The 27,956-nt window shown below is 31.7% G+C and overlaps 1 protein-coding gene across 2 annotated transcripts in view; it reads right to left on the bottom strand.

Moving 5' to 3' along the window:
- LOC123264431 (suppressor of lurcher protein 1) overlaps positions 1-27,956 on the bottom strand; it is a 157,047-nt gene that overhangs the window by 67,948 nt on the left and 61,143 nt on the right. Inside the window, exons 4-7 of one of the 2 annotated variants that reach the window (XM_044727725.1) lie at positions 25,174-25,391; positions 15,628-15,844; positions 12,369-12,577; positions 11,042-11,119 (exon numbers count right to left, since the gene is read on the bottom strand). In XM_044727725.1, the coding sequence (XP_044583660.1) occupies positions 11,042-11,119; positions 12,369-12,577; positions 15,628-15,844; positions 25,174-25,391 (722 nt within the window). Of the gene's footprint in view, positions 1-11,041; positions 11,120-12,368; positions 12,578-15,627; positions 15,845-22,144; positions 22,237-25,173; positions 25,392-27,956 lie in introns of those variants that run through there. The other variant, XM_044727726.1, reaches the window with a different exon arrangement.

The raw sequence follows: 27,956 nt of genomic DNA, 5'->3' as shown, positions 1-27,956 counted from the left end.
AACGCAGCCATTATTGATACTATAGAAGTCCCTCTCAGGAATACTCGGCTTATGAAAGGGGATATATAGAATCCGGTGATTGTGGATCCGACAGTTCTCTGTTGATTCAATTCCCCTCATTGGAAAGTCATCTTTAATTCTGGTTATTGGTTCTAAGTTCAATTTTTTTTTTGATTGCAGGTTATGGGCCCAGGCTTAAGACATTTAAGTCAGCTTTGGCTGTCAATCTTAAGGATGCTATTTGTCAAGTTAAAAAAAATTGGATCAATTTGTCGATTACTTTTCGAGTTATAGACATTGCAGAATCAACCTACTTAACAGGTTATGGGCCCGATAAATTTAAAATGGTCATTTTCTGGGTTAAATATTGCAGATACGAAAAAAATCATTAGTCCTTAAAAGTAGGGCTTGTAATTCTTTATCAAAAAGGTCATCAATTTTCCGGTATTTTGATTATTTTCGATATCTCTTATCATTTCGCCGTAATCATGCCCAAACTAGTAATTAATTATAATGAGTTTGCTATTATATACTCTGGAAATTTATTTCTGCAAGCGAGAAGAAATAGCGTCATCGTGCCACCTAGCGGTGATTTTTGGAACTAAATTTTTTTTTCCGCTGTTTCAGACAATTCTAAGGCTTTGTCAATTTTTCCTTGTAAATTTTTTCGTATTTTAATTATTTTCGAGTCAAGAGATAAAATAAAAAAACGACTAACAGGTTATGGGCCCAGACTTTTTTAAGGTAATTTTAAAATTCAAATTCTGGGTTAAATATTAGAGATACGAAAAAATCATAAGAAACCTTTTTTGTAGAAAATTGAATTTCCAAAAAAATATTCTCATCAATTTTCCCTTATGTTTAACCCTTATCCCAAAAATCATCGTAAAAAAGTCACTTACCTTGAAATAATCAATACTGCACCGATTACCACGTTTATTTATTTTTTAACTCACTCCCGCGAAGTATTTATCCAATTCTGGCATTTTTTTTATCCTACTTACAAGATGTCACAGCTTTTCTCATTGAAATTTACGTCCTCGGTTGTTTTTTTTTCTCCACTTAGATATTTTCTTTCTTTATATAATTTTTACTTTCTTATTTAACCTCTTTGTTACTTTCCGGTTCTTGATTTTCTCAACTATTTTTAAATCCAAATGTAAAACTTAAAATTTTGCCTCGCCAAGTTAAACTTCAGGTCCTTATTTTGAAATAGCGAGCTTTATAATTTTATCGGTTACTGTTCCAAGATCCATTAAGAGTAATTTAATCTCGGAACATTATTCTCCTGTTAAACTACGAGCTTCCAAACTACGGGACAATTTAACTCTTTTTTTTTTTTTTTTAAGACACTTGCTTTTAGACGAGCCATCCAAGTTTACATTTTTTGTTAGAATTAAATAAATAAATTATCCTACCGAGAAAGTTCTAGCTTATATGATTATATCATATAAGCTTCTTAGATAAGTTCGGCTTAAGTAGTATTATAATATATATAAAAGTCAAATTCACAAAGCATGTGAAATTTTCTCTCAATTCGAGGTCTGACTTAATTTCAGAATTATCCAATCGGAAATCTGTGGAAAAAAAAATTAACTAAACCCTCCAGGGAAGAAACTAATCATTTCCCGGCCGCTAATTAGCGACCCTCTAAAATTAGTTCCAAGCAAACTCGGTCATATTGTGGTTTATAAACAGTTGCTTGACCTACCGACTGTAACAAAAATTTCGCTTCAGCTGACAGTGGAGTGGTCAGTGGACACGTAATTTTGTCCAGGTCGCCCAATATTCTAAAAAAAAAACTAAATAAACGACAAACAACTTGAGAGGTAACTCTTCAGCTCCCAAGCAACCCTCAGCCTTTCCTCAGGCTGGGTTAGTGCACGATTTGGACGCCAGTTGTTCTTTTAACTAGAGACACAACAAACCCTTTGATTTCCAGGGCCGATCTGCAGTTATTCAGGGGAAGATAAATAATAGACTAATATTAGGAAAGAAAGGAGAAAGTAATTTACATAAATTAAAATAATAATAATCAAACGCAATATTAATAATAAAAAAATAAATTATTTATTCGAGAAAAAGCCAGATATCACTTAATACTAAGTCCAGAGCCGAATTCCTTAGCCGGATGATCTATATAACAATAATTATTAACTATTAATCTAAATCCTGAGTAGACGGTTTATTTACGACGACGTTGATTACAAAATAGAAATTATATCTAATGATATTGAACAGAGATATACCCGAAATCCCCAGTCGGGTTATCTCGACAAAAGATAATAAAAAAAAATTAAATACTGGCTGACTCTAATTACGCTTTTTAATAACAAATTATTCACCAGGAGACAACACGGTGTGCGGATACTAACATTGCTCAACTTGTGAGTACTCACCAAAAAAAGGAAACTCAAACGAAGGTGCCAGATCCACACTCCTTACACTCTGTGGACTACCGCGTGTCTCCCGATTTTTATTTTACAAAAACCGACGAGGCCTCGTGTCCGATCGCGAGGGCCTCTCAAGTCGTTTACCAAAATTAGTGGTCCCTGTCCTCGCAATCGATACTTTAGGGAATTACCCATGCGAGCAAGGGCTACCAATAACCAATAATCAATATACAGTGAAATAATAAAATTATAAATAATCCAATACAATTTTCAGAAATAATGTCAAAATTAATACCTAAGAACTAATAATAATAATACATAAATTGTCAAATATAAATAATGATGAATGATATACAGTATATAAATTAATAATATTAATACAAAATAGTAAAATTTTGGAGACACACCGAGTGTGGATCTGTTGCCAACTCTAGGCGCAGAGAGGTTCGCACGCAGGAATAAAATTCGTGTGACACGACTATGGTATTTAAATTATCGAATGACATTTATCAATTTTAATGCTATAGAAAGAGAAAATTTGTCATTTGAAACTCTTGCATTGATCAGACGACTTTAATTTTGAATTCTAGCTAAGGGATTGAAGATATGCTAAAATTGACTAGGACCAATTTATTAAAAATTGATTTTTTTGAGGTATTATGCTTAAGAATACTGAAAAGTACCCGAAAATACAAAAAAAGTGTTTAGTTCTCAAAGTCACCGCTAGGTGGCAAAGTGGCGCTGTTATCTTTCGCTTACAGAAATAAATTTCTAAGGTATATTATAGAAAATTCAAATTTTTTCTTAAAAATATAATTTCTTAGTATCTTCAATATTTAACCCAGAATTTGAATTTTAAAATTACCTTAAAAAATTCTGGGCCCATAACCTGTTAGTCGGATTCTTATTTTATTTCCTGGCTTAAAAATAATCAAAATACGGAAAAATTGATGACCTTTTCGATAGAGAATTACAAGCCTTACTTATAAGGACTCTTATGATTTCGTATCTCCAATATTTAACCCAGAATTTGAGTTTTAAAATTATCTTAAAAAAGTCTGGGCCCATAACCTGTTACATGGGTTGATTTTGCAATGATTTTAACTCCAAAACTAATCACGCGATTGATCTGAGTCTTTTTAACTTTAAATGGTGGCTCGAACACCTCTGAAAAAAGTCTAGGCCCATAACCTGTTTCATAAAAAAAGACTGCTTATTAATTTTTTCCAATTAGAATCTTAATTAAGCAGCTACACCAAAAAAAAAAGGGGATTCCCTTATTCTTGGAAGTAAAATAAGGTCGAAGCTATCTACGGCGACTGCTTAATCCCGGTCAGTGCTCGAGGCAACAATCCGATAAAATCTAATTTAACCCCTGGACACACAAACCGGGATCCTGATACATTCTGTGGTCGAGTGACCCGAAGCTGAAGCTCTGCGCTCACTAAACGGAAGCTTCGTTGTGTTCCCGAGTGCACTACACCACTATGGCCTCATCTCTTTCGTATTACCACCAGCGTCTGCACGTGGTTGGAAGATCAAATCTCCAGTACGCACACAGCACAGTTGGGGGACATTAAAGCCTAATCTTTACTGTTTCAATTAACCACCTGCCCGGACAAGTTATATCTGCGCTCCGAAAATATCTAATGCCCCGTTCGGACATTTGCTACCGCCGTTGCTCTACTATTATCCTATAAATTAACTCTTCTCAGATGTTTGAGCTTGAACTTGATGCTTTTGTTTACGAAGTCTCATTATTGTATTCTATCAATAGAATTTCATCACCAAAATTGTTTTTGAAAGTTAAAATTGAAATTATAGGTTAAATATTGGCGATACGAAAAAATCATGAGTCCTTATGAGTAGAAAATTTAATTCTCTATCGAAAAGGTCATCAATTTTTACGTATTTTAATTATTTTCAAGCCAGGAAATAAAATAAGAATCCGACTAACAGGTTATGGGGCCCCAGACTTTTTTAAGGTAGTTTTAAAATTCAAATTCTGGGTTAAATATTGGAGATACAAAAAAATTATAAGAGATCTTTTTTGTAGGAATTAAAATTCTCTACAAAAAAATTTTAGTAAATTTTTTTATATCTCTAACCCTTTAATCAAAAATCGAGGTTAAAAATCAACATCACAAACAATTATTTTGTTTAATAAAAATTCTGATCGAAAAAGAATCAAACAGATGGATTATGAACAAAGTTAATCATGAAAAGCATTCCTCCATTGATTTTAGACTATTCAAATAATCATCAGCGAATAAACCGGTCTACTTTGACGGATCCATAGAATGCCTCTGCAAAACTGGCATTCATTTCACCGTCAGGCATCCGATATTCCCAAAAGCTTCCCCATTAGTTTGTAATTAACGTTACCTTGTAACAATACAATTCTAAACAAATCTCGGAAACTTTATCAATACGGCTTTGCTCGAGTGAAAAGTTGGATTAACCCCCTCCTAAGTATTGGAATATTTTCAATTAAATTTTCTGCAAAGCTTTTGAAACTTTTCTTCAAAAAAAAGTTTCAAAATAAAATCTATAACTTCAGAGACATTTAATTGATTGACGAATTATTTAAGTCGTTGTGGTCGATTTAGTTATCTTGACGGTTAAAAATGTACCGTTGAAAGGAATGAATAAAAAATGTAACTTCTCGGCTGCTTTATCTGCCTAATGATGCAAAACATTAAAGATGCATTATGCTTTTTCCTCTTAGAAGAGCTTTTTCCAGTATTTTTCATGTGATTGCGAGAAATAAATCAAAACTTATAATAAATCAATCTTAGAATAAAGCTTTTTATTTTTATTTTTATTAAACTTGTTTTTTCCGTTAATAGTTCTGGAAATTAAAAAATTTTGAAATAATGCTTTTCTTTTACGTTAAGAAATTATCCAGTTAGTACCAAAGCTCCTTTATATTCTTGAGTAATTATTGCACTTTTTGTTTAAGGTATATCGCTGAGAAAGTTTCCATACCGAAACTTTTTATCACAAGTTACGAGCGAATTGTCTTCTCTGGCTAAAAGAAACTATTTTTTGCCGTGATTTTTACTTTATTGTTTAAATAATTATTACTTTTGTTTTGACATCCTTTGAATCAATAAAAATTTAAACCTACCATTCGGACTTTTAGATAGTTTAAGGGTCAAAATTGCACCAGTATATGGTCAAGTAACTTCGCATCGCCATAACTTCAAAAATGATCAAGATACGGAAAAAGTGATGGATTTTTTTTTTATAGAAAATTTTAGTCTCTACAAAAAAGGTCTCTTATGATTTTTTCATATCTCCAATATTTAACCCAGAATTTAAGTTTTAAAATTACCTTAAATAAGTCTGGGCCCATAACCTGTAGCAAGTATTAATAATAATGTTTAGGTTTGGTTGATTAATAATAATTAGATGTTTATAAGTCAGTGTATTCTTAGTAACTGACTTACAAATATTAATTTTACTTAAGTACAAACATAATATAATGTATGAAAGTAATGAGTCATTGTAAATCCTATTACAATCATTAGTGAATTGCAGGAAGGAATTATAAAGGTATATGAAAAGAATTGAATTGTACTTTGGAATTCAACATATTTAACCCAGAATTTGTCTTTTAAAATTACCTTAAAAAAGTCTGGGGCCCATAACCTGTTGGTCGGCTTTTTATTTTATCTTCTGGCTAGAAAATTATCAAAATACGGAAAAATTGATGACCTTTTCGATAGGGAATTACTAGCCCTACTTATAAGGACTCTTATAATTTTGTATCTTCAATATTTAACCCAAAAATTACAATTTTAGATTTATCGGGCCCATAACCTGTAGAAGGTTTAATTTTGCAATGACTATAACTCAAAAACTAATCAAGAAATTGATCTAAGTCTCTTTAAATTGATTTTAAATAGTGGATTAAAAGTTACTGCAAAAATGTCTGGGCCCATAACCTGTTAATTTACTAAAATTGACCAGTGGAAAATCACAACAGAAAGTAGACGCGGGTTAAAACCCGCAGTGCAGATCATTATTACAAAGCCGTAAGCAATAAAGTGATGCACTTTGCTAAATAATTCCGGTACCACAAGAAAAAAAAAGGTAGTAAATAAGTAGTAGACTTAGTTTTTTGAAATCCCTATTCACTCTGTGACTCCTTTTACTGTTTCAAGATTTATTTACGAGCGAAGCAGTACAAGAATTTACGAGCCAACTATCGGTGACATCTGTTGGAAGATAAATTTATAAAGTAAGCTTCTAAATCCCCAATTATTGTCATTGAGCCGTATGTGATAACCGTAAGTGTAAGCGAATTTTGTTGATTTTCCGAAAGACGGAAGGGGTAGTGGGGTAGGGTATTGTGGTTGACGGTGATGTCTTGTAGCTTAATATAGTAGTGTGACGATATTAGTGTAGCGGTAGATAAGCAAAAAGCTCCGATGTGTGAATTTAATCATTCTCAAGTGCTTCGATGATCAAAGTAGTGCTAGGTCCTTTTGAAATCACTCTCAACAGCACTTCAATTAATTCTAGAAGTGATTAATTGTATACGCGTGTAAATTTTATTTATTTATTTATAAATTCTCATAAATATTTTCATGTCAGTTGAAAACAATGATTTTAGGAATTTTTTTGGGGTATTCTATATTCTGGAAATTTATTTCTGCAAACGAGAAGAAACAGCGCCACTTTGCCGCCTAGCGGTGATTTTTAGAACCAAATTTTATTTTTTTATTTTTGCATACTCTGATGCATTTAAAAGCTAAATTCATCAAAAATATTGATATTTAATTACAGAAATAAATATTAAAAAATAATCTAGCTTTAAATTAAAATTTTTTGGGTTAAATATAAAAAATAATCGCTCTTAAAAGATTATTAATCATTTCCTAAAGGCTAAATTTTAGTTTGCTTTTAAATACTCTAGAAACTAATTTCTGCAAGCGAGAAGAAACAGCGCCAGTTTGCCACCTAGCGGTGACTTTTAGAACTAATTTTTTTTTTTTTAATATTCGCATACTCTGGAGCATTCTCAAGCTAAATTCATCAAAAATATTGATGTTTACTTACAGAAAAGAATATTAAAAAATAATCTAGCTGTAAATTAAAATTTTAATTACACCCGTACTTTTTTTTACTTAAATTTACATCTGCAATCCACTTAAATTTTATTCGCGAACTCGTCAAGCTGGATAAAAATCTCCATTTCAATTCACCGCAAAAAATTATTACGGCTTACATCGTATTTTTTGAAGAAGCCACCATTTAATCATAAATCCCCGAGCTACTGATAAATAAATTAACAAAGTTTTATTGAAGTCGTTGGTCGGTTATAAAAATTGAAATAAATAGAAAAAGTTTCGAGTAAATATTAAATATTGTAAAACAACTCATCGTATATTTTTTAATTAATTTTAACAACAAACCAGTCCATCAAAAAATTTCCATTAGTCGAAACTCTATATTCCAATATTTTTATTAAAAAAATAGTAGAAGGGTCATCTAAAGGCCTTACTGCATCTTAGATTTATTATTATTATTATTATCATTATTATTTAGCAGGTTGAACCCGACATCAATTCAAAGCGCCGAGAGACCATGAAACGAGTCAGTGAATCCCAACCACGACACTCGTTGATCTCTCTACATCTCTCTACATCTCTATCCATCTCTCTTTTTCATCTCATCCTATCTGGGGTTATCTCATTTCACAGTAAAAACCCACCAACTCTATCTCCAACTGCGGAAGGTAGTGTCAATCCTAGAGATGGAAACCCAACCCGTTCTTTTATAAATCCCTCAGAGATTGTCGGGTCGTAATTGACGTCCTGATAGTGTTGTATATATATAACTACTGATCTTTAATAATAATTCAATACAGAAACTTTAAAATCCATAAAAAAAAAACCCTCTAAGTCTCTAAATTAGCCAAAAAAACAAAAAAGAATTTAGTTCCAAAAGTCACCGCTAGGTGACAAAGTGGCGCTATTTTCTTTTGCTTGTAGAAATTAATTACCAGGGTATTTAATAGCAAACTTAAATTTGGCCTTCAAGAAAAGATCAATGATTTTTTAAGAGCGATTATTTTTTATTATTTAACCCAAAAATTTTCAGTTTACAGGTAGATTATTATTTAATATTTTTTTCTGTAAGTAAATATCAATATTTTTGATGAATTTAGCTTCAGAATACGTCAGAGTATGCTAAAATAAAAAAATAAAATTTAGTTATAAAAGTTACCGCTAGGTGGCCAAGTGGCGCTGTTTCTTCTCGCTTGCAGAAATAAATTTCCAGGGTATTTAATAGTCAAACTTAAATTTGGTCTTCAGGACACGATTTGATATTTAACCCAGAAAATACAATTTTAATTTTACATTCTTACAATCACCGCTAGGTGGCTAATTGACGCCTTTTATTCTCGCTTGCAGAAACAAATTTCCTTTTTATATCAACCAGTTACAATTTTTGCGCTTGAAAGTCTCAATTCAAGGAAAAATCCTCCCTAGAAAAGCCATTCAACACTAGCAAGTCAAAGGTGGAATCCGATTGAATCTTCCCAAGCGAAAGACAAGAATTTATCGATTGAAATGTTTGCATAAGTGACAGTGCCAACGAATTCTTCGTATTACTATTTTTTATCTAGAAAAATAAAATTTATGAATATTTTGCGGATAATATTGTTGCGGCCGCACCTTAAAGTAGAAAGTGAGTGCATTTATTAATTTTCAAAACACACGTTACCTAATGTATCCCTTCCCCTTCCCTCCATGGGATCTATAGAATAATGTATGACATATGAAGAGAACATAGAGAGCTACAGAGAGGATGGTGGTCTCAGGTGGATCTAGGTTTATAGCTCAAGCTTCATTGTGCGCGACGTTGCGGTACACCAAGGGCTATGACACGTTATACACTGTATCCTTGCTGATACCACTGGGAATACTACTGCAAGCAGGATACAGGATACAGACAGAGATGGAGGAGTGACATCTGTCCTACATGATTGACAATAACGGATTGTCTTAACTTACCTCGAGACATCCTAAAATTTTACATCCTGATTGATAATTATGATAGATACCTAAGCTATCTTCAAGATCGTGGACCTAATTCTGGATTCCAGATGGAAAATCAACATCTTGATGAAGATTCTAAATCAACCAACTGTATAAATCAAACAATCCAGGGTATTTGATAGCGATTTTAAATTTGACCTTCAGAAAATGATTAATAATCTTTTAAGAGCGATTATTTGTCATATTTAAAGCAGAAAATTTTAATTTAAAGCTAGATTATTTTTAAATATTTTTTTCTGTACGTAAACATCAATATTTTTGATGAATTTGGCTTGATAATGCGTCAGAGTATGCTAAAATAAAAAATAAAATTTAGTTCTAAAAGTCATCGCTAGGTGGCCAAGTGGCGCTGTTTCTTCTCGCTTGCAGAAATAAATTTCCAGGGTATTTAATAGCAAACTTTAATTTGGCTTTCAGGAAATGATTAATGCGATTATTTTTTAATATTTTTTTTTTTTAAGTAAACATCAATATTTTTGATGAATTTAACTTGAGAATGCGTCAAATGATGCTAAAATAAAATTTAGTTCTAAAAATCACCGCTAGGTGGGCAAGTGGTGCTGTTTCTTCTCGCTTGCAGAAATAAATTTCTAGGGTATTTAATAGCAAACTTAAATTTGGTTTTCAGGAAATGATTAATGCGATTATTTTTTATATTTAACCGACAAAATACAATTTTAATTCAGGATTCATCTTATCCTGGAAGGAATAGGGATCATTTCCGGATTTTCATCCAGAGCTTTACAACCTTCAGCTTCCGATGATAGTCCCAATGTGATAGTTCACATTGAGCTTGTAATGCGGATAGCTTCAAAGCAGTGGATGGCTCCTAGCTGGATGTCAATAATACACTGGATTGTAGAAAAGCAACAACCAAACGCTAATTAGGTTAAATCCACTATTCTAATCAATCTAGGTCGGAGTTATCAATGATTATTGATGATTCTAAAGGGTAAGACCACATAAAATGTTACAAAATTGGTATTTTTACATAAAAAATTGGTTTAATGCCTTTTAGTGGAGATTTATCAAAGGTGCAACCACGATAACTTCATAAAATATCTATTTTTAATCTCAATTTATTTTTTAATCTTTTGGTATATCTTAAGGGAAGCTCCTGATTGAATTTGCCAGCTGAATATTGATTTGATTTGTTATAATTTGATTTTTTTGAGCTGGCAATTCAAAAAATTTTCAGGTATTTTGATCAGCCGTATATAATTATCTATTTGTAAATAATTATAAGTATGAGGAGTATTGAATAAATTTAATGCTCATATTTTTGACCTAAACACTATAACTAAAAAGTCAACCACAACCCCTCAATCTCCATTATCCAGTACGATTATCGGAAATCCGTTGATTGGAATCCCGCGTACCAGATTGCAATTCCCTATAAAAGGTAAAATAGTTTATATCTATGCAAATCCAAATCCGGTAATCTAAATTCGGTTTTCCGAAGATCCGTTATTTTCATCTTGCACCCACTAACAATATTCCCTATTCCCTTCAAAAAATGTCCTCCTTAAGTTAAGAATCCTAACAAACGATTGAATTAATTAATGTGATACTTACTGGTAGCACTGACAGCCGGTCCGATGACCGAGTACCTAGGGTTGGATGTTACGACTCCTGGGACAGTCTTGTCTACCTCTGCAACACATTATTGTAATTATGTTGTTGAATATACAGTGCCGTTAATTGCAGCAGGGACGGCTACCAATGTAAGGGACGATGATGTACAAACTGTTACACCTCCCCAGTTCCCTTACTCCTACGTCTAACTTCTTCCTCTAACTCCTACCTCTCTTATTCCCTTGTCTAAAAGCTTATTGATCCTACATTTTAACAACCGTACCTTAAATACCTTCTTTTCCTTCATAAGCTTCAAAATTACCAGAATTTAGATGATAATTCAGAAAGTGTATTTGATTCAACATGATAAGACCTAGGATCTGCTGTTGGTACATCCCATTGATACCTTTCATCGGTAAAGAAGGTATTATTTTTATCTAAAGCTAAATAAAGGTTGCAACAATAAGGTTCCTGCTTTATCAATTGAAATTCAAGATATTCTTGATATTGTAGGTATTGTAGGTATTGTAGGTAACCAAAATTCAAGAATTGATAAGGTAGATTGTTTTAATATCATTAAAGGTATCATCAAGATCTTATTTTACGTTTAAAAATATGCAGTTCACTTTTTTTTAACTAGATTATTTTAATATCAAAGTTTACTACAATTATCGCAAGAAATAAAGAGTAAATTTTAATTTTAATTGGAGGAATGCAATTTTGTTTGAAGAATTTAAATGGTAGGTTTCATTTTAGTGATATCTTGTATTAAAATAAATTTATTTTGATAACTTTGATGATTAAAAAGGTACCAAAAAAAATTGATAAGAAAAAAACGGGATTTTTTGGTTTCAGGACCTGGGCCCATAACCTGTAAGTCGACAAAATGGATTTTCGACCAATATAATGGCTTCTTAGGGTATTTAGGAAAGAATCTAGCAAAGTAAAAGTGAATATAGACAAAGGAGTGAATTTTCTGTTTAAGACCCTACAGTTTCCTTTTTTTCAACTAAAGTCTTTTAATATTAAATTTTAATACAATTTTGATAATAATTTAAGACTATAATTAAAATTTAAACTAGTTTAGTTAGGTTGTATTAGAATTGATTTATTTTGATAACTTTGATGATTAAAAAGGTACCAAATAGAATTGAAAAGAAAAAAACGGAATATTATGTTGTCAGGGCCTGGGCCCATAACCTGTAAGTCGATAAATTGGATATTTAAGTAATCGAATGACTTTTTAGGGTATCTAGGAAGGAATCTAGCCAAGTAAAAGTGAATTTGAAGGATATTATGATGATAAGATAAATAGATGATAACTAACCTGTATTGATATCGTCGATCGGCTGAAACTGGAACGCAGCTTTGAAACCTTGACCAGGCCACTCAGAATTAGCGACGAACTCGATGTAAAGGTTCGGCCCGGTGCTCAGGATTTCTATTTCCGTGGCTTCGTTGCAAAGGACAGCTATTATCGGAGCTTGAGACTGGGTGCCGTCGTGAATTCTGATCAAGTCGGCTTTGTTCAAGCAACTGGAAGTTTAATTATTGAACTCGTGAATTATCAGGTTTTTATCAATCTGAGGGGGTGAGTTTTGAAAAAGGGGATTCTTGGGAAAGGGTTAGAGATAAAGAAATATTGATAAGGACCTTTTTGGTAGGACATTTGATTTTTTATTAAAAAGGTGAGTATTTTTGCATATATTGACGGATTTAACTAGAATATTAAATCAAAGAGGGTGAATTGCATTGTGAGAGGTTTTGGTATTTTAATTAAAAAAAGAAAATAGTTTTGATGATTTATCGCGAACAATAGGAGGAAATTTTTCTTAAGTGACACATATTGAAACCCAAGTGAGCACTTGGCTGCTTCGCTGAGCTGGTAAGTGTAACGATGAGAGATGAAGTGGTTAGAAAACTTCTTTATAAAGAAAAAGTCCACGATGCAGTTTAAAGATCGGAAAAATAAAAAAGAAATCAATTCGGAAGATGGATCGAGTAGTGACGGAGAAACGTCATCTCACATCGATTGCAAAGAGTCTAGTTTATAGATATGGACGATTTAACTCTATATTGATGCTAGTCTAGCTCTTGTGATTATGATAATTGAAAGACTGGTATCATAAAAAAGGGGAGTTTGATCATAGAAAATTTATCCCCAAAGTTTAGTAGCGGACATTTTAGTAGCAATAAAATTGTAGTTTACTCTAGGATTCATGGCTTTGTACTTTCTCGATACAAACTTTCGGGATTTTAAGTTACAAGTGCTCGTAAAGTGTATGGATACCTAAGTAAATCGAAAGGTTACTCGCGTGTGATGATATCGTATTTTTATTGTGACTTATATGGTTTTATGTCATATTTTTGGATAATTTACTTGAAAAATCCAAAAAATTAGGTTAAAAAATAAATCTAGACAAGATTTATAAAGTTTTTGAATTTAGTTCCCAAAATCACCGCTAGGTGGACAAGTGGCGCTGTTATCTCTCGCTTGCAGAAATAAATTTCCAGAGTATATATTTAAGAAATTCAAATTTTTATCTGAAAAGATGATTACTGGAGAATAATAAGTATTTTTTTGTTCTTTAGATTGGTTTTAATCGATAATTTGAAGGTAAATTAAAAATGATTGATTTTAGGGCTTAAAAATAGGGATGGAGAATTTTTATGTTAATATTTTGAAAGACAACAATGAAAATTACCTAGAAATGTAAAAAAAAAGTTTAGTTTTCAAAGTTGCCGCTAGGTGGCCACGTGGCGCTGTTATCTCTTGCTTGCAGAAATAAATTTCTAAGGTATTTAACAGGAAAATTTATAAAAAAAGTCTAGTTATTTATTTGTATCTACGATATTTGGCCCAAAGAATCAATTTAAAGATTCCGAGATAGGTTAGTTCTAAAAATCGCCGCTAGGTGGCTATCTGGCGTTTTTTTTTCTCACTTATAGAGAAATAAAAAGGCTTATTTATGATATTTTAACACTTTTTAGGTAATATAATGTTTTTTAGAGTGAAGATGATGTAGAAGAGGCTCGAATTGACAAAAATAATGATACGAAGCTTGAATAGAACTTTTAAAAATTAAAAAGACTTAATAGCAATCTACTCGATTTTTTGTTTGTACAGTCATCAGGGGAGTTTACCTCATAATTTTCTCATTGAAAACGAAGAGAGTTCTCGTAATGGCATTAAGTCAATTCCGAGGTCGTCTATCCACTATAACGACTCTGAAGAATAAATATATGAAATGTCGAGGATAAAGAGAGAGAGAGAGATTGAGGTTACAAAATGAGTAATCCGAAATGAGACGTCGACTGTTATATTTTTCGAGAATATTATTCATGAAAATCAGAATACTTATACCTTCTTCCATTAGTTGTCCCTTTAATTCTCTACCCAGCTAAATTTGACTATGTATATTTTATTATTATATAATAATAATAATGGCTTTGGAAAATTTAAATTTTATACGATTCAAGTGATGTTATTCCACTTTTTCCCCATTGAATCTCTTTAAGTTGACAGAGAGTGCTCCGTTTATTGCTGGGGTCGGTTTGAAGCTCTAATTCAATCGATACAAATCATTTTTATTGCTTTCAAGCTCTAAAAACTATAAATTATGTTAATTTTAGCTCCTAAAGCCTTCAAATAGCCATAAAACAATTTTTTTAAATTTAGTTCCAATAGTCACCGGTAGGTGGCCAAGTGGCGCTGATTTTTCTCGCTAGATAAGTTGCATGTAGAGTTAATTTAAGTCCTGGAGCAAAAAAAACTCTAAATTGAAGGACCAAGATGATTTTTCCGATAAATATTGCCATTTTATACGGTAAAATGAACAAATTTGCTTGAAAAATCACGAAATCAACAAGGGTAAATAAATTTCAGGATATTTGACTTGGACTTGGAATTATTTGATCAAATTTACTTGTAATTAAATCTACAAGTGCTCTAGCAGTATAAGACTAACCTGACAGAATATAGACTCGCGACAATCACAATTTTTTCCTCTCTAATTCACCGTAAACTTTTTTTCCGCTTCGGTTTTTTTTTTATTTTGTCCTCATCCGTAATACCGGGTGATAATTGAATACGCTTGGAAGTGTCTCAGCTTTATTTCTATTCAATCATATATATACTAGAAAGATAAAAAAGTTAAATTCTTATAAATTTTTATTCACACAAGCAATCTTGAATCTAGTACAATCTGCCATTTACCGCTCACTAGACTCTAAATTTAAATGAAATTTTATTATCGACCCCGTCCTATTATTGTCATATGATCAATACTTTTCATTATTATTTCTGTCACTAACCTAGTTTACAGTTACTTTAGAATTTTCACTTAAGACGATTTTACTTAATAAGATCAGATACTTTACATCTTCCCCCTTATATACCCTGACAAAATTTACTAATTACAATTTTTGTCACTTATTATTGTTAAGAAACCTTGAAATCACCCAAAAACACAAAAAAAAATTTTAGTTCCAAAAGTCACCGCTAGGCGTCGTATTGGCACTAGTTTTTCTCGCTAGTAGAAACATTTTTCCAGAGTACACATTATGTTATTTTAAATATTGCTCACCTCAGATCACCTTTTTGCAGTGAAATTTCTTCAAAAACAACCCGTACACGTTCCTTTAACCTCGCACGGAATAAATATGTACAGCGACAATTTTTTGGATATGATGACGGATAATGAGGTGAGTAAAATCTTCCATGTTGTTTTGTAATTTGTGAGCTTATAAACTGATGATCACACATTGTACCTGGCAGTAGTTGACCGGAAGTTCTAAACAGTCCTGTAATCATAAAATATATACACTTTATTAATTAAATTTTATCAAAAAAATTAATATTTAGAAGGTAAAGACATCAATGATACAATTTTTTAAATTTTAGTTCCAAAAGTCGCCGCCTGGAGAAAAAAGTGGCACTGTTCCCTCTCACTAGTAGAGACTTAGAATGAAGGTATGTAAATATTGTAAAATGCCGGCTGTGACAGCAGTAATTCAAGAAAACACGGAATAATTGATGATAAAGGTATTGATTCAGCGATTTTACCCGAGTGAGCCATTAAATCTTAATTGTCACCCGGACAACAACTGAAACATTGATGGTTACATCGGCTAAGCATTAGCTATTAGGATTTACTTGCTGGGTTATAAATTATGCAACCTAAAGATGTCGGACAGGATAATTTCGTTAATACTACGCAGAACACGACGTCTTTAAGGGGGTAAAAAAAGATCATTTGAAATGCAGAGTGCATTAGTGTCACACAATCCATTGGCAAAAAGCCTTTTTAGTTGTTACAGACGCCGATTGAATCAGTATGTGAGTTTTACACTCAATGTCATAGAGTAAGATCCCAGGAAACTGTTTGACAACCTCGACTTTTACCTTATTTCATATTCCCTTATTTTTAAGGCTTTTTATACTAGTGTCTTGTCTTGTTTGCCAACGGAAAAAGGAAGAGGGAGGAACTTCGGTAAAAGGATTCCGGGAGAAAGATACCGTTCGGGTTTGAGATTACAATCGGTATTCAAAGTCCTTTCCTATCATGGTATTTCATAAATTTTTTTATAAAATCTACAATAATTTATATTATGCATCAATTTTTCTACTAAATTTTATCATTTTGTATATTTAAGTACGAAATTTGGCTTGAGTATAATCAAAAGTACCCAAAAATATAAAAAAAAGTGTTTAGTTCGTAAAGTCACCGCTAGGTGGCAAAGTGGCGCTGTTCTTTCTCGCTTGCAGAAATAAATTTCCAGAGTATATATTAACACTTTTTTAGTCAAAATTACAATCTATGTTATTAATGACTGAAAAAAAATTCGTAATTAAAAATTGAGACATTAGTTAGTAAAAGTACTAATTAAAAGTTACAAATTTATAAATTTGGTTGTGAAATAGGTCGTAGATACTTTAAAGTATCTAAATATAATTTAAACAATTTTAGTTTTAAAAATCACCGCTAGGTGAAAAAGTTTGGCGCTTTTTCCCTCGCTTGTAGAAATAAATTTCCAGAGTTTATACTAGAAACTCGATATTTAGCCCCAAAAATTAATTCAGCAGGTTAGTTATTAATGTTGCCGCTAGGTGGCTAACTGGCACTTTTTCTCTCACTTGCAGAAACTAATTTCTCGAGTATTTAAAAGGAGTAGTTTGAAATTTTGTTTAAGGCTTTAAATGACGTTAAAACAGTTATTAAAGTGTCTATTTACATAATTAGGGTTAATCATAATTATTTATATGAAAATAAAATTATAATTAATAACTTTTTTATAACCCAAAAAAAAAACACTCGTAAAAAGTAATAATAATAAACAGATAATTAAAGGGATAGTATTATGATATTATGAATAAATAAATAATAGAGCTGGGGTATCTGGGGTATCTCTGACGATTAACAGCGTAATTATCAAGCACGAAGGTTGATAATGGAATAACATTGCCGGTGTATATATACAATGAATAATGTGAAGTAGTACGCACTGGGAAAAGGGAGTGAGGTGGTTTTACCGAATAAAGCCCAGTTTCTGTTAAAATAGTGGGGGGGGGGGGAAAGTGAAGTGCTTGCCGCGTAAATGAGGGCGGGTAATCCAGTTTCGTCAATACGCCAATTGTCATTCGAATAATAATGCAAGGTGTTTAAACAATCGGGAAAAGGTTAGTGATTTAATGACCGCGTGTTATTGATTTGGTTATTTTTAATAATAAAAAATTTCTGTGTGTATTGCAACCCCGGAATCTGTTTGAATAAAAATGAGAATTAAAGGATGAAGATGACGCTTGGATAAGTCGCGGTTTATGGCTAAACCCATGACGATCCGGAAGTTTGCCTTTGACGTATTTCATCCCTTATATGTATACATAATAATCATAAGTTATGCTTCCTGCTGACGTCGAGTTATTTATTACGTTTATGCTTGCATTGTTTTTTTTTTTTTGGGGTATTTATATTTATTTTATGTCCAAAGAATAAATCATGAGATAAGAAACTGGATTAATTGTTAAATACTCTGGAAATTTATTTCTACAAGCGAGAGAGAACAGCGCCACTTTTCCGCCTAGCGGTGATTTTTAGAACTAAATTTTTTAAAATTATTTTTCGATACTTCGAAGTATCTACGACCTATTTCACGACAAAATTTATAAATTTGTAACTTTTAATTAATACTTTTAATAATTAATGTCCCAATTTTTAATTAAGAATTTTTTTTCTGTCTTTAATAACATAGATTCAAATTATGACTAAAAAAGTGTTAATATATATCCTGGAAATTTATTTCTGCAAAGCGAAAGAACAGCGCCACTTTTCCGCCTAGCGGTGATTTTTAGAACTAAATTTTTTAAAATTATTTTTCGATACTTCGAAGTATCTACGACCTATTTCACGACAAAATTTATAAATTTGTAACTTTTAATTAATACTTTTACTAACTAATGTCTCAATTTTTAATTACGAATTTTTTTTCAGTCATTAATAATATAGATTGCAATTTTGATTAAGAAATGTTAATATATACCCTGGAAATTTATTTCTGCAAGCGAGAGAAAACAGCGCCACTTAGCCACCTAGCGGTGACTTTGGGAACTAAACACTTTTTATTTTTTTTTATACTTTGAAGTTTCCTTAAGCATAATCCCTCAAAAAAATCAATTTTCAATAAACAAAAACTTATTTATTTACAATCTAAAAGTAATTTCAATTTAAAATCAAGTTCTATTGTAGTAGTAAATATTTTTAGTTATAAGAACAGGGTTTTTTTTTGCCTAACAGAAAGTATAATACAGTTCCGACGAATCCGAGCTCTTCACCAGTTGGTAATCCTATTGTGGTGTGCCTCGCGGCGTACCGAACATTGAATATACGTGAATAGAGCGTATCTTCTCTCTTTCTCACATCGAATCTCACTCTACGGAACCTTTTTCTCACTTTTCCAGCTTTAGTTCTCTTTTTTCGTGTCGCCTTTTCCTTAAGTCAATATACGTACATCCCTTATTTGTTATCCTTAGAGAAAATACGTGCGACCAATGTAATGCCACAATTGAATTCAATTTTATCAAAATTTTTTTTTTCGTTTGATTTTTCTTTAAAACTATATTTTATATAATTTAATAATAAATATTTTTATTTATTCGAAATATTTAACTTTACACTTTGAGTTGAGTGACACTAATTACCCGGGCATTTATTTCGTGATTTTAATTAAAACTAGTCAGTTATACCGGTGTAAAACATAACTGACGGCGGTTTTAATAATTATCGGAAAATTCTTCTATAAATATATATAAACATATTTATATTAGTTAGATTATTTCCCAGGTATATTCCATCGGGCGGTAATTACGTCAACAGCAATATGATAATTTTAATATTATACATAATATTTGCTTTGATCGCGAACTGTTAATTGAACTCTACTCTGTTTTCATTTTATTCATTTACATATTTCAATTATTATTATTTAATTGTCAATTTTTGATTATTAAATTTCATAGTGCATTGTATAGTGCAAAGCTAGAACCTAGATTTACTAGAATAAACCTCAAAAGTTCATTTTTGACTTAAATATCTTAGAAATACATTATCACACGCGAGAAGGAACCGCGCCATCTGGCCACCTAACGGTGAGTTTAGGAACTAAACATTTTTTTGGCTCTAATTTATAAATTTTACTGTCTTATTGTAGAAAATAAGGTAAGTGTCCCGATAAGTGCACTATAATTAGTCAAAAATTAATGAGTAAGTAATTAAAAAATGATTTTTTATTAAAATTAAAAAAAAAATGCCCTAAAACTTTAAGATTAATAAAAAAATAGCATAATTAAGATATTTTAGCTAAAAAAATCTTAGGAATATACTATTACATGCGAGAAGGAACAGCGCCACCTAGCCACCTAGCGGTGACTTTTGGAACTAACATTTTTTTGGCCCTAATTAATAAATTTTGGGGTCTTATTGTAGGTAAGTAGCCGACATGTCTTCGGAAGGTTCTAGGTTCGAATCCCAGTCCGAGCTATCTAATAATTTTTTCTCGCATATTCTATAAACTCACATTAAGATGATTCTCTCTACATTCCCTTCTCAATCTTTTCTTACCCAACATAATTACTCAACATAATTAGTATTTTTACCTAAAAAATCTAAGAAATACGCTTTTACATGCGAGAAGGAACCGCGCCACCTGGCCATCTAGCGGTGACTTTTAGAACGAACATTTTTTTTGGTCCTAATTAAGAAATTTTAGGGTTTTATTGCAGAAAATAAGGTAAGTTTCTTGACAAGTACACTTTGAATAGTCAAAAATTAGTGAGGAAGTAATTAAAAAATGCATTTTTATCAAAATTATTTAAAAAATGTCCTAGAACCTCTAGATAAATTAAAAAAAAAGCATACTTAGGAGATTTTACCTAAAAAATCTTAGAAATACACTATTACATGCGAGAAAGAACAGCGCCACCTAGCCACCTAGCGGTGACTTTTAAAACTAACACTTTCTTTCTTTCTGGGGCTTCTTTGAAGTTCTAGCTTTCATCATAAAGTATTTCAACGATAATCCTTTAAGTAATTTAGTCAATAATCGGGTGGGAATAAAAAAAAGTGACGTAAATCTGAAAAAAATCATACTATTATTTTGATTTCGTTGAAAAGCGCTGAAGTCTATTACTCAGTGTAAGTGAACTATTTTCCAAACAAACATTTGATATTTGTTAAAATAATACGTCAAAAGCGTGGTATTAAAACAACAGATGATAATTTTCCGTCATATAGATTGTTTTGTTTCTGAAGTGTAAACTATAAATTTATGAAATGTTTTTAAACGAATGAATTTAATAGTTATCAGAATGATAAGAAGCTTTGCCACTTGCCAGGTGCAGTGATGCCTTTTTGGATAGAAGCTTAAGGACAGACACTAGAAAACGTCGGAATCACAGAGACGTGAGACGTGAGCCTCTTAACTTTATTTTATCACTAACTATTTCAGTCTCACACAGCTTAAATGTTTACCATCTATTAGTATAAATGTTATGACGCTCTTATATAATTTTATACTCTGTTAACTGGTAAGTAACCGATTAAATTATTCTTCAACTGTTTAAGTCTCTGTGTAAGCTTTTCTACTTCCGATTTTGCAAGCGCCATCTTATCAAGTACTCGGAAATAGAGAGATATTGTTAGTGAAAATAACGAAGACGTTGGCGTACAAGGGGTGACTTTTAAGCTCAACATCAAAGTGATTGTCCAACTTCGGGGATTACGGACAAGCTTCCGAGACAAACGAGCATCTTTGAAGAGACAGGAGACTTAAATTTCACCTCATTGCTGTGAATTTCTACGAAAATACAATTCTGAAAATTTATTTCTACAAGCGAGAAAAAAGCGCCAAATTGCCACCTAGCGGTAATTTCATGAAATAAGAAAAATTGCATCTCGAACAAAAAAAAAGAGTTGACTAATATATAGCCTGGAAATTTATTTCTGCAAGCGAGAAGAAACAGCGCCATTTGGACACCTAGTGATGACTTTTGGAACTAAATTTTTTTTTTATTTTAAGATACTCTGACTTATTCTCAAGCTAAATTCATCAAAAATATTGATGTTTAATTACAGAAAAAATATTAAAAAATAATCTAGCTGTAAATTAAAATTTTCTGAGTTAAACATAAAAAATAATTGGTCTTGAAAAGTCATTAATCATTTCCTGATGGCCAAATTCAAATTTACTATTAAATACCCTGGAAATTAATTTCTGCAAGCGAGAAGAAACAGCGCCATTTGGACACCTAGTGGTGACTTTTGGAACTAAATTTTTTTTTTTGTGTTTTTGAGTAGTTCTAATCATTATTAATGTTAATATCTAAAAAATTTAAAATTCTATAAGAAAAAATTGATGATTTCTAATGGAAAAAATTTAAATAATCATGATTTGATTCATTTCTTTAAAGTATAAAAGTTAAAATAAGATTATACTAAAGGAAATGTTTTTAAATGAGAAATTTGTTAAATTTTCTGTAACCAAGTTTAAGAAGCTTGCAATTGATTTTAATGAATTCCGCAAGCAGAACACGTACTCAATTTATATTACCATTTCGTGAGGCATCTTGTCTCATTTTTTTACCCATTTATAAGGTATTATTATTCGATTTTTAATTTCCGGCGCTTGTCCCTTATATTAAGCCAATATCTAAATTAAATTTTAATAAAAAAATCACTTTCTTCACATAAAGATCATTGATATTTTAACAAAAATAATTGGAAGGTTTTGTAAATTTATCAGATTAAAAATATAAATTACTATTGAAATTGTCCTTTAATTTTTATTAATGACCAAAACAATAGGTAAAGTGATAATGAGCCAATTATTAATAATTAATTATCAATTATCAATTATCTGTTATCACAAAATCCGATAGAGTACGCGGATCAAGTTAATTGTTATGACGGACATTATCGATATTCGCAGGAAACCGTGAATTCGCTTTATCCGACGGCTCTTTTGTTGTTACGTCACGTTTCCCTTGTTACGCATACACCGTAACTGTAATACATGATCGTCACTAATTGTCAATTTCAATAGAATATGTATATAGTATACAGTACACTAATTTCCCTTTCTCAAACACATATTTTTAGTCCTTATTTATATACTCTGGAAATTTATTTATGCAAGTGAGAAAAAACAGCGCCACTTTTACGCCTAGCGTTGATTTTTGGAACTAAACTTTTTTTCTATTATCTGGTACCTTTTGACTTACTTAACTCAAATTTCTGAAAATAAATGATTTGTATAAACAAAAAACGAAAATTTAATAACTTAAATCTGATTCTTGACACTAACATCAATGTTTAAGATTTCTTTGTCTGATTAAAATATTTAGAGCACAAATAACGCTTATGTATCTTGAAATAGTACAATTTTCCGAGAGTAGCAAATGCAGGAAAGTGTTCGTAGAGCCATAGCAGTAGTAGCAGCACTTGTAATTTGCATAATTTCACCGGGTAACGTATAGATTAACATGAGATACACAAGCGACTAGCTTACGCCTTTGGTCATGCTTGTACGAACGCCGATTAGCCAGAACTCAGAAAGAAGAAGAAGAATTACAGGCGCTCTTATGTATTCTCAGCTCTTCCATATCGAAATTTCCATTTTATTAAATAAATTTTTTTTGTTGAATCCAGCTTACCTCTTATTTACAAAGTTTAAGCCCTTTTTTTTTTTTTTTTTCATTGTTGTAAGTGTGTATTTAATTTCTTGGTAAAAAAGTTAAGTTATCTCATTAAGCTTAATGACCTGTTTTTAATGATAAAACTTTAAGACTCATATTTCTTTCAAGATCTTATACCTCTTTTCTTATCTCCTGAACTACCAGCGATCAGAGTAACAGTCGTTTTATGGATTTTTATATTAGACAACAAATGTCTGGTTTGTGACTGAATTTTCTCTATAAGTTTTGTTAAAAACTTCATTTTATCAACATTAATTCAAACTTACACTAAAATTCCCTAAAAAAAAAAAAATAGTTCTTGGGTTTGCCGCTAGGTGGTTACGCGGCGCTTTTTTTCTCGCTTGTAGAAACACAATTCCAGAGTATATAATAGCAAACTTTTCCGGATCTCCAAAAATCACTTTTTAAATTTTTTCTATGGGTTAGTTCCTAAATCCACCGCTAGACACCGCATTGGCGCTTTTCTCTCTCGTTAGCAAAAACCAAACTTTCTAAATTTAGCTCTCAACAACACGGAACAAAGTTTCTCGTCATTAAAACTCGAATTCCTTGATAACTATTCCTCTTCTAGACCAAAACTTCTCATCAAACTTGAAAATCCTCCAGATCCCAAGCAATGGCCATGAGTAATCAACGTTTCTCAGTCTAATTCCAAGAACTGACCTTATCAACTAGATAAAAACTTATTTCGCCTTTTAAAGCTCGTCTTCCGGTCGAACAGTCTTAATTCAGAAGCTAAGCTCTCAATCCTAGAGCTTAAGCTCTTTCAACATTTACTAGATCCATTTCATATTCTTTCCATTCATTCCTGTAATTTTTTCGGTAAAAGCTTGTCCAATTGTCGATGCTACGGTAAAATTCCTTTTTTCGGACAACAAAAGCTTCTGTCGAAATTGCTGAGGGTAAATAACAAGAATATAGAAGGACATGCGTCCACTTTGAGGCCGTTTGTAATAAATGTTGGTAGACACATATATGTGTGTATGTTGTATAGACACACATTTGTATCGAGCACTATCACGGCGTTGCTATCGAATATTGTGAACATTTGCTCCAGAGTGGCTTGTATTAAAAGAGCACTTCATGTAAAATGTTATGGAGAACGTTATATTGATAGACATATATCTATAAATCTATCTATATATATACCCGAAATATTGGTTTATTTATTTAATATTTGCTTGTTTGCCTTTGACGTCAATTGCTTGTTGCAATTAAATTTTCGTCACCATTCGATTGCCCTCGAATTTTGCAGCTAAAAATCATTTTTTTCTAAAATGCCAAAAATCGGCTTATTTAATTTTTAAAAGTAATCCAAAAAAATATCAGCCATCCTAGGGGCTGGATCAAAAATATTGGTTGCATATTATTGGCCACATGTCAGGCTATTGATACATATCTATATTTATGTACTCCCCCCCCCCCACTTTTCAGAGAAAATTACGAGAATATAATGAAAGTTCGCTAAGCGGATTGAATTGTTTTGGGTTGTTTATATCAAATAAAATTAATAATTATTTTCACGTGGTGAATTTCATCGGATCAATACAAGATTCGTTAAGGCTTTAGTCATGCTTTTCAAAGTTTCGTTTACGGATAAAACTTTTTCGTTAGTACCCTACTACTCGAGGCGGCAAACTACAGAGAAATTGCTAAACTTTCAAAAGTTATTTCGCGGTATAAAGAAATACGAAATATCTAAATAAATACCACAATAATCACGATATTGATAATTTGGTTTTTTAAAACTAATCCAAAAAAATAACAGGCATCCTGGGTTATAGCGCTAAAATAATGGTTGTATGTTATTGGTAGGATATTGAATAATTAAAAATTGACAATATTTTTTGCAACGTATCATAAAATAGGATAAAAAAGTACTTACGTCGGTCGATGTAACGAAACGTGCCGGAAAATCCAGTTGAGTTGGTAGTTTGTTCTCTCCCGGTGTGTAACTCGAGGATAAGACTAGATCTAGCGCTGTACAAGACTTGAGGAATGTCTTTTAAAGTTCCGCAAAGTAAACCAGACCAAGGCGTGTATTCGGAAACTCCTATGCCCTCGAGATGGAGAAAGACTTTCAGGTAATCACCTTCCGAGCATCTGGAACAAAAAAATTTTCAAATGTTAGGGACATTAAGGTGGATAATTACTTACTGGGTATGATTTTTGGGATTGGATAGCTATATTTCTAAATTGGCGCCCAAAAAGTTGGCTCTAGAATTTTTTCTAATGGCTGACATCAAATTTTTGATCACTTTAATCAAATTAAATTATTGTGGATCTAAATTGTCAAAAATTGATTAATTCTTCTATCATCATAACCTTGATACTCAAATTTCCTAAATTGGCGCCCAAAATAATATTTTCTTAGCCTTAGGAGCTTTTTTAATGGCTCTTTTACTAGATTGGGTACCAATTCGATCAATTTTTTCTATTTTGGTTTTGATTTATACAAAAAAATTAATTTTTAGGGTATCATTAGCTAAATATCCAAATTTAATAAATTGACGCCTAAAATAATAATTTTTAAGCCTTAAGAGTTTTTTAAATGAATCTTTACTAAATTAGGTACCAAATCGATCAATTTTTGCTATTTTCGTTTTGATTTGTACCAAAGTATCAATTTTTAGGGTATCATTAGCCAAATAACAAAATTTAATTAATTGGCGCCCAAAATAATAATTTTCGCAGCCTTAGGAGCTTTTTTAATAAATCTTTCAGTAGATTGGATACCAAAACGATCAATTTTTGCTATTTTGGTTTTGATTTATACCAAAAAATTAATTTTTAGGGTATCATTAGCTAAATATCTAAATCTAATGATTTGGCGCCAAAAAATTATAATACTTGTGAAATTCAATCGAGTTTTTACCCAACGACTAATTTACGTGATTTATTACAACTTCCGTCAATTTCTGTGAACTTATGAGTAATTCATGCAAAAAAAAGATCAATTTTAGCAGCTCGTGGAAATTCATTATAATTCCTGAGCGATATTGAAAACGAAACCCAAAGCAAAAGTTAGCCTTTTTGTTATAACTTCCAGCATTTTCCGATTCTTGGCAATCCGTTCTTACGAGCACACTGTCTCGAAGTTTGGGATTGAGTTTGGTAGCGTGTGATTGGCGAGCCGCCAAATGCCACCAGAGCTTCTGCGGTAACACACGGGTAACACAAGAGTGAAAAATGTTCACTGAATATTTGAGCATTCATTTATCCAATCGGTTAATCATTTGCTAACTCTAATTCCTGATATTCTTTCATGATATTACAGATTTTATGGACCATTAAGGAAATTTTGCATTGGTTTTAGATTTTCCAGAAATATTTTTTGATACATCTAATGATAATTAATTTTTAGGAAAGGATTGTTGGAAAGAATATGTGTCTGAAGAGAAAAGCAGAGAAGTCTTTTATTCAGTGAGATATTATATCTACTCGTCACGTAAAAATGAAAAAGATGAGCCACGTGAAAATTCCATACGTCATAAATAAAATATAATAAAACCATCGGGTGAATAAAAAGAGATGTTGATGATATTTTTCGTACGGTTCTTTTGTTAGAGGCACAGACGGTTTGGATCATTTTTTTCCCTGGAAAATCCTTCCAGTGACTGAAATAAACACCGAGGTGGTTTATTTGTCCGGGGCGTAGAAAAACGGCGGGTAGTTGTTTCGACAAAAAATTAATAAAACCTTGATTTTGCTTAAGACGAAAAAAAAAATGAAAAAATCGAGATATATATCCTGGAAATTTGTTTCTGCAAGCGAAAGAAAAAAACGACAGATGGCCACCTAGCGGTAATTTAAAGAACTAAGTTCGTTTGCATGGTTTTAGAAACTATGAATACTTCGCTGAAGTTAAAAATATTTATTTATTACTAAATACTTTAGAAATTCATCTCTGCAAGCGAGAGAGAACAGCGCCACATAGCCGCCTAGCGGTGACTTTTGGAACTAAGTTCTTTTTTGTGGCTTTAGAAGCTTATAGAGACTATAAATAATTCGCTGAAGTTAAAAATATGTATGTATCATTAAATACTTTAGAAATGCATTTCTACAAGCGAGAGAGAACAGCGCCACATAACCACCTAGTGTTGAGTTTTGGAACTAATAACTTTTTTGTGGTTTTAGAACCTTAAAAAGAATATAAATAATTCACTAAAGTTAAAAATTTTAATTTATTAATAAATACCTTAGAAATACATTTCTACAAGCGAGAGAGAACAGCGGCACATAGCCACCTAACGGTGACTTTTGGACCTAACAACTTTTTTTTGTTGTTTTAGGTACTTTCTTAGGTAATTATCAATTGTGGATACTTTATACACTTATTTGATGAAAATTTGGAGTAAAATGGGCCAATTACAGAATTCTAATGTCTTATTTTTGGTTGAATATTGATGAAAGCAATCTAACAAAAAAACCAATCGTAAAATCGTGAGAATCAAGAGAGGAGTAAAAAATGAGCAGAATAAAAACTATTACAGTGTATGAAAAAAAGTTATTGTAATACATTCCGACTGGGATGACAAATGATTGGCCATTTTGTGAAATATTACCATCGTAAAAATTTCGATCCCAGACTTGAGAGTGACTAGATAGAGTTAGTCAGTGAAAACTAGTAACCAGACATTGACACATCTTGGATAAATATCACCTTGT

This window comes from Cotesia glomerata, linkage group LG4, assembly GCF_020080835.1.
Source record: "Cotesia glomerata isolate CgM1 linkage group LG4, MPM_Cglom_v2.3, whole genome shotgun sequence".
NCBI classification, from domain to species: domain Eukaryota; kingdom Metazoa; phylum Arthropoda; class Insecta; order Hymenoptera; family Braconidae; genus Cotesia; species Cotesia glomerata.
This window is presented reverse-complemented; position numbering and strand designations above follow the sequence as displayed.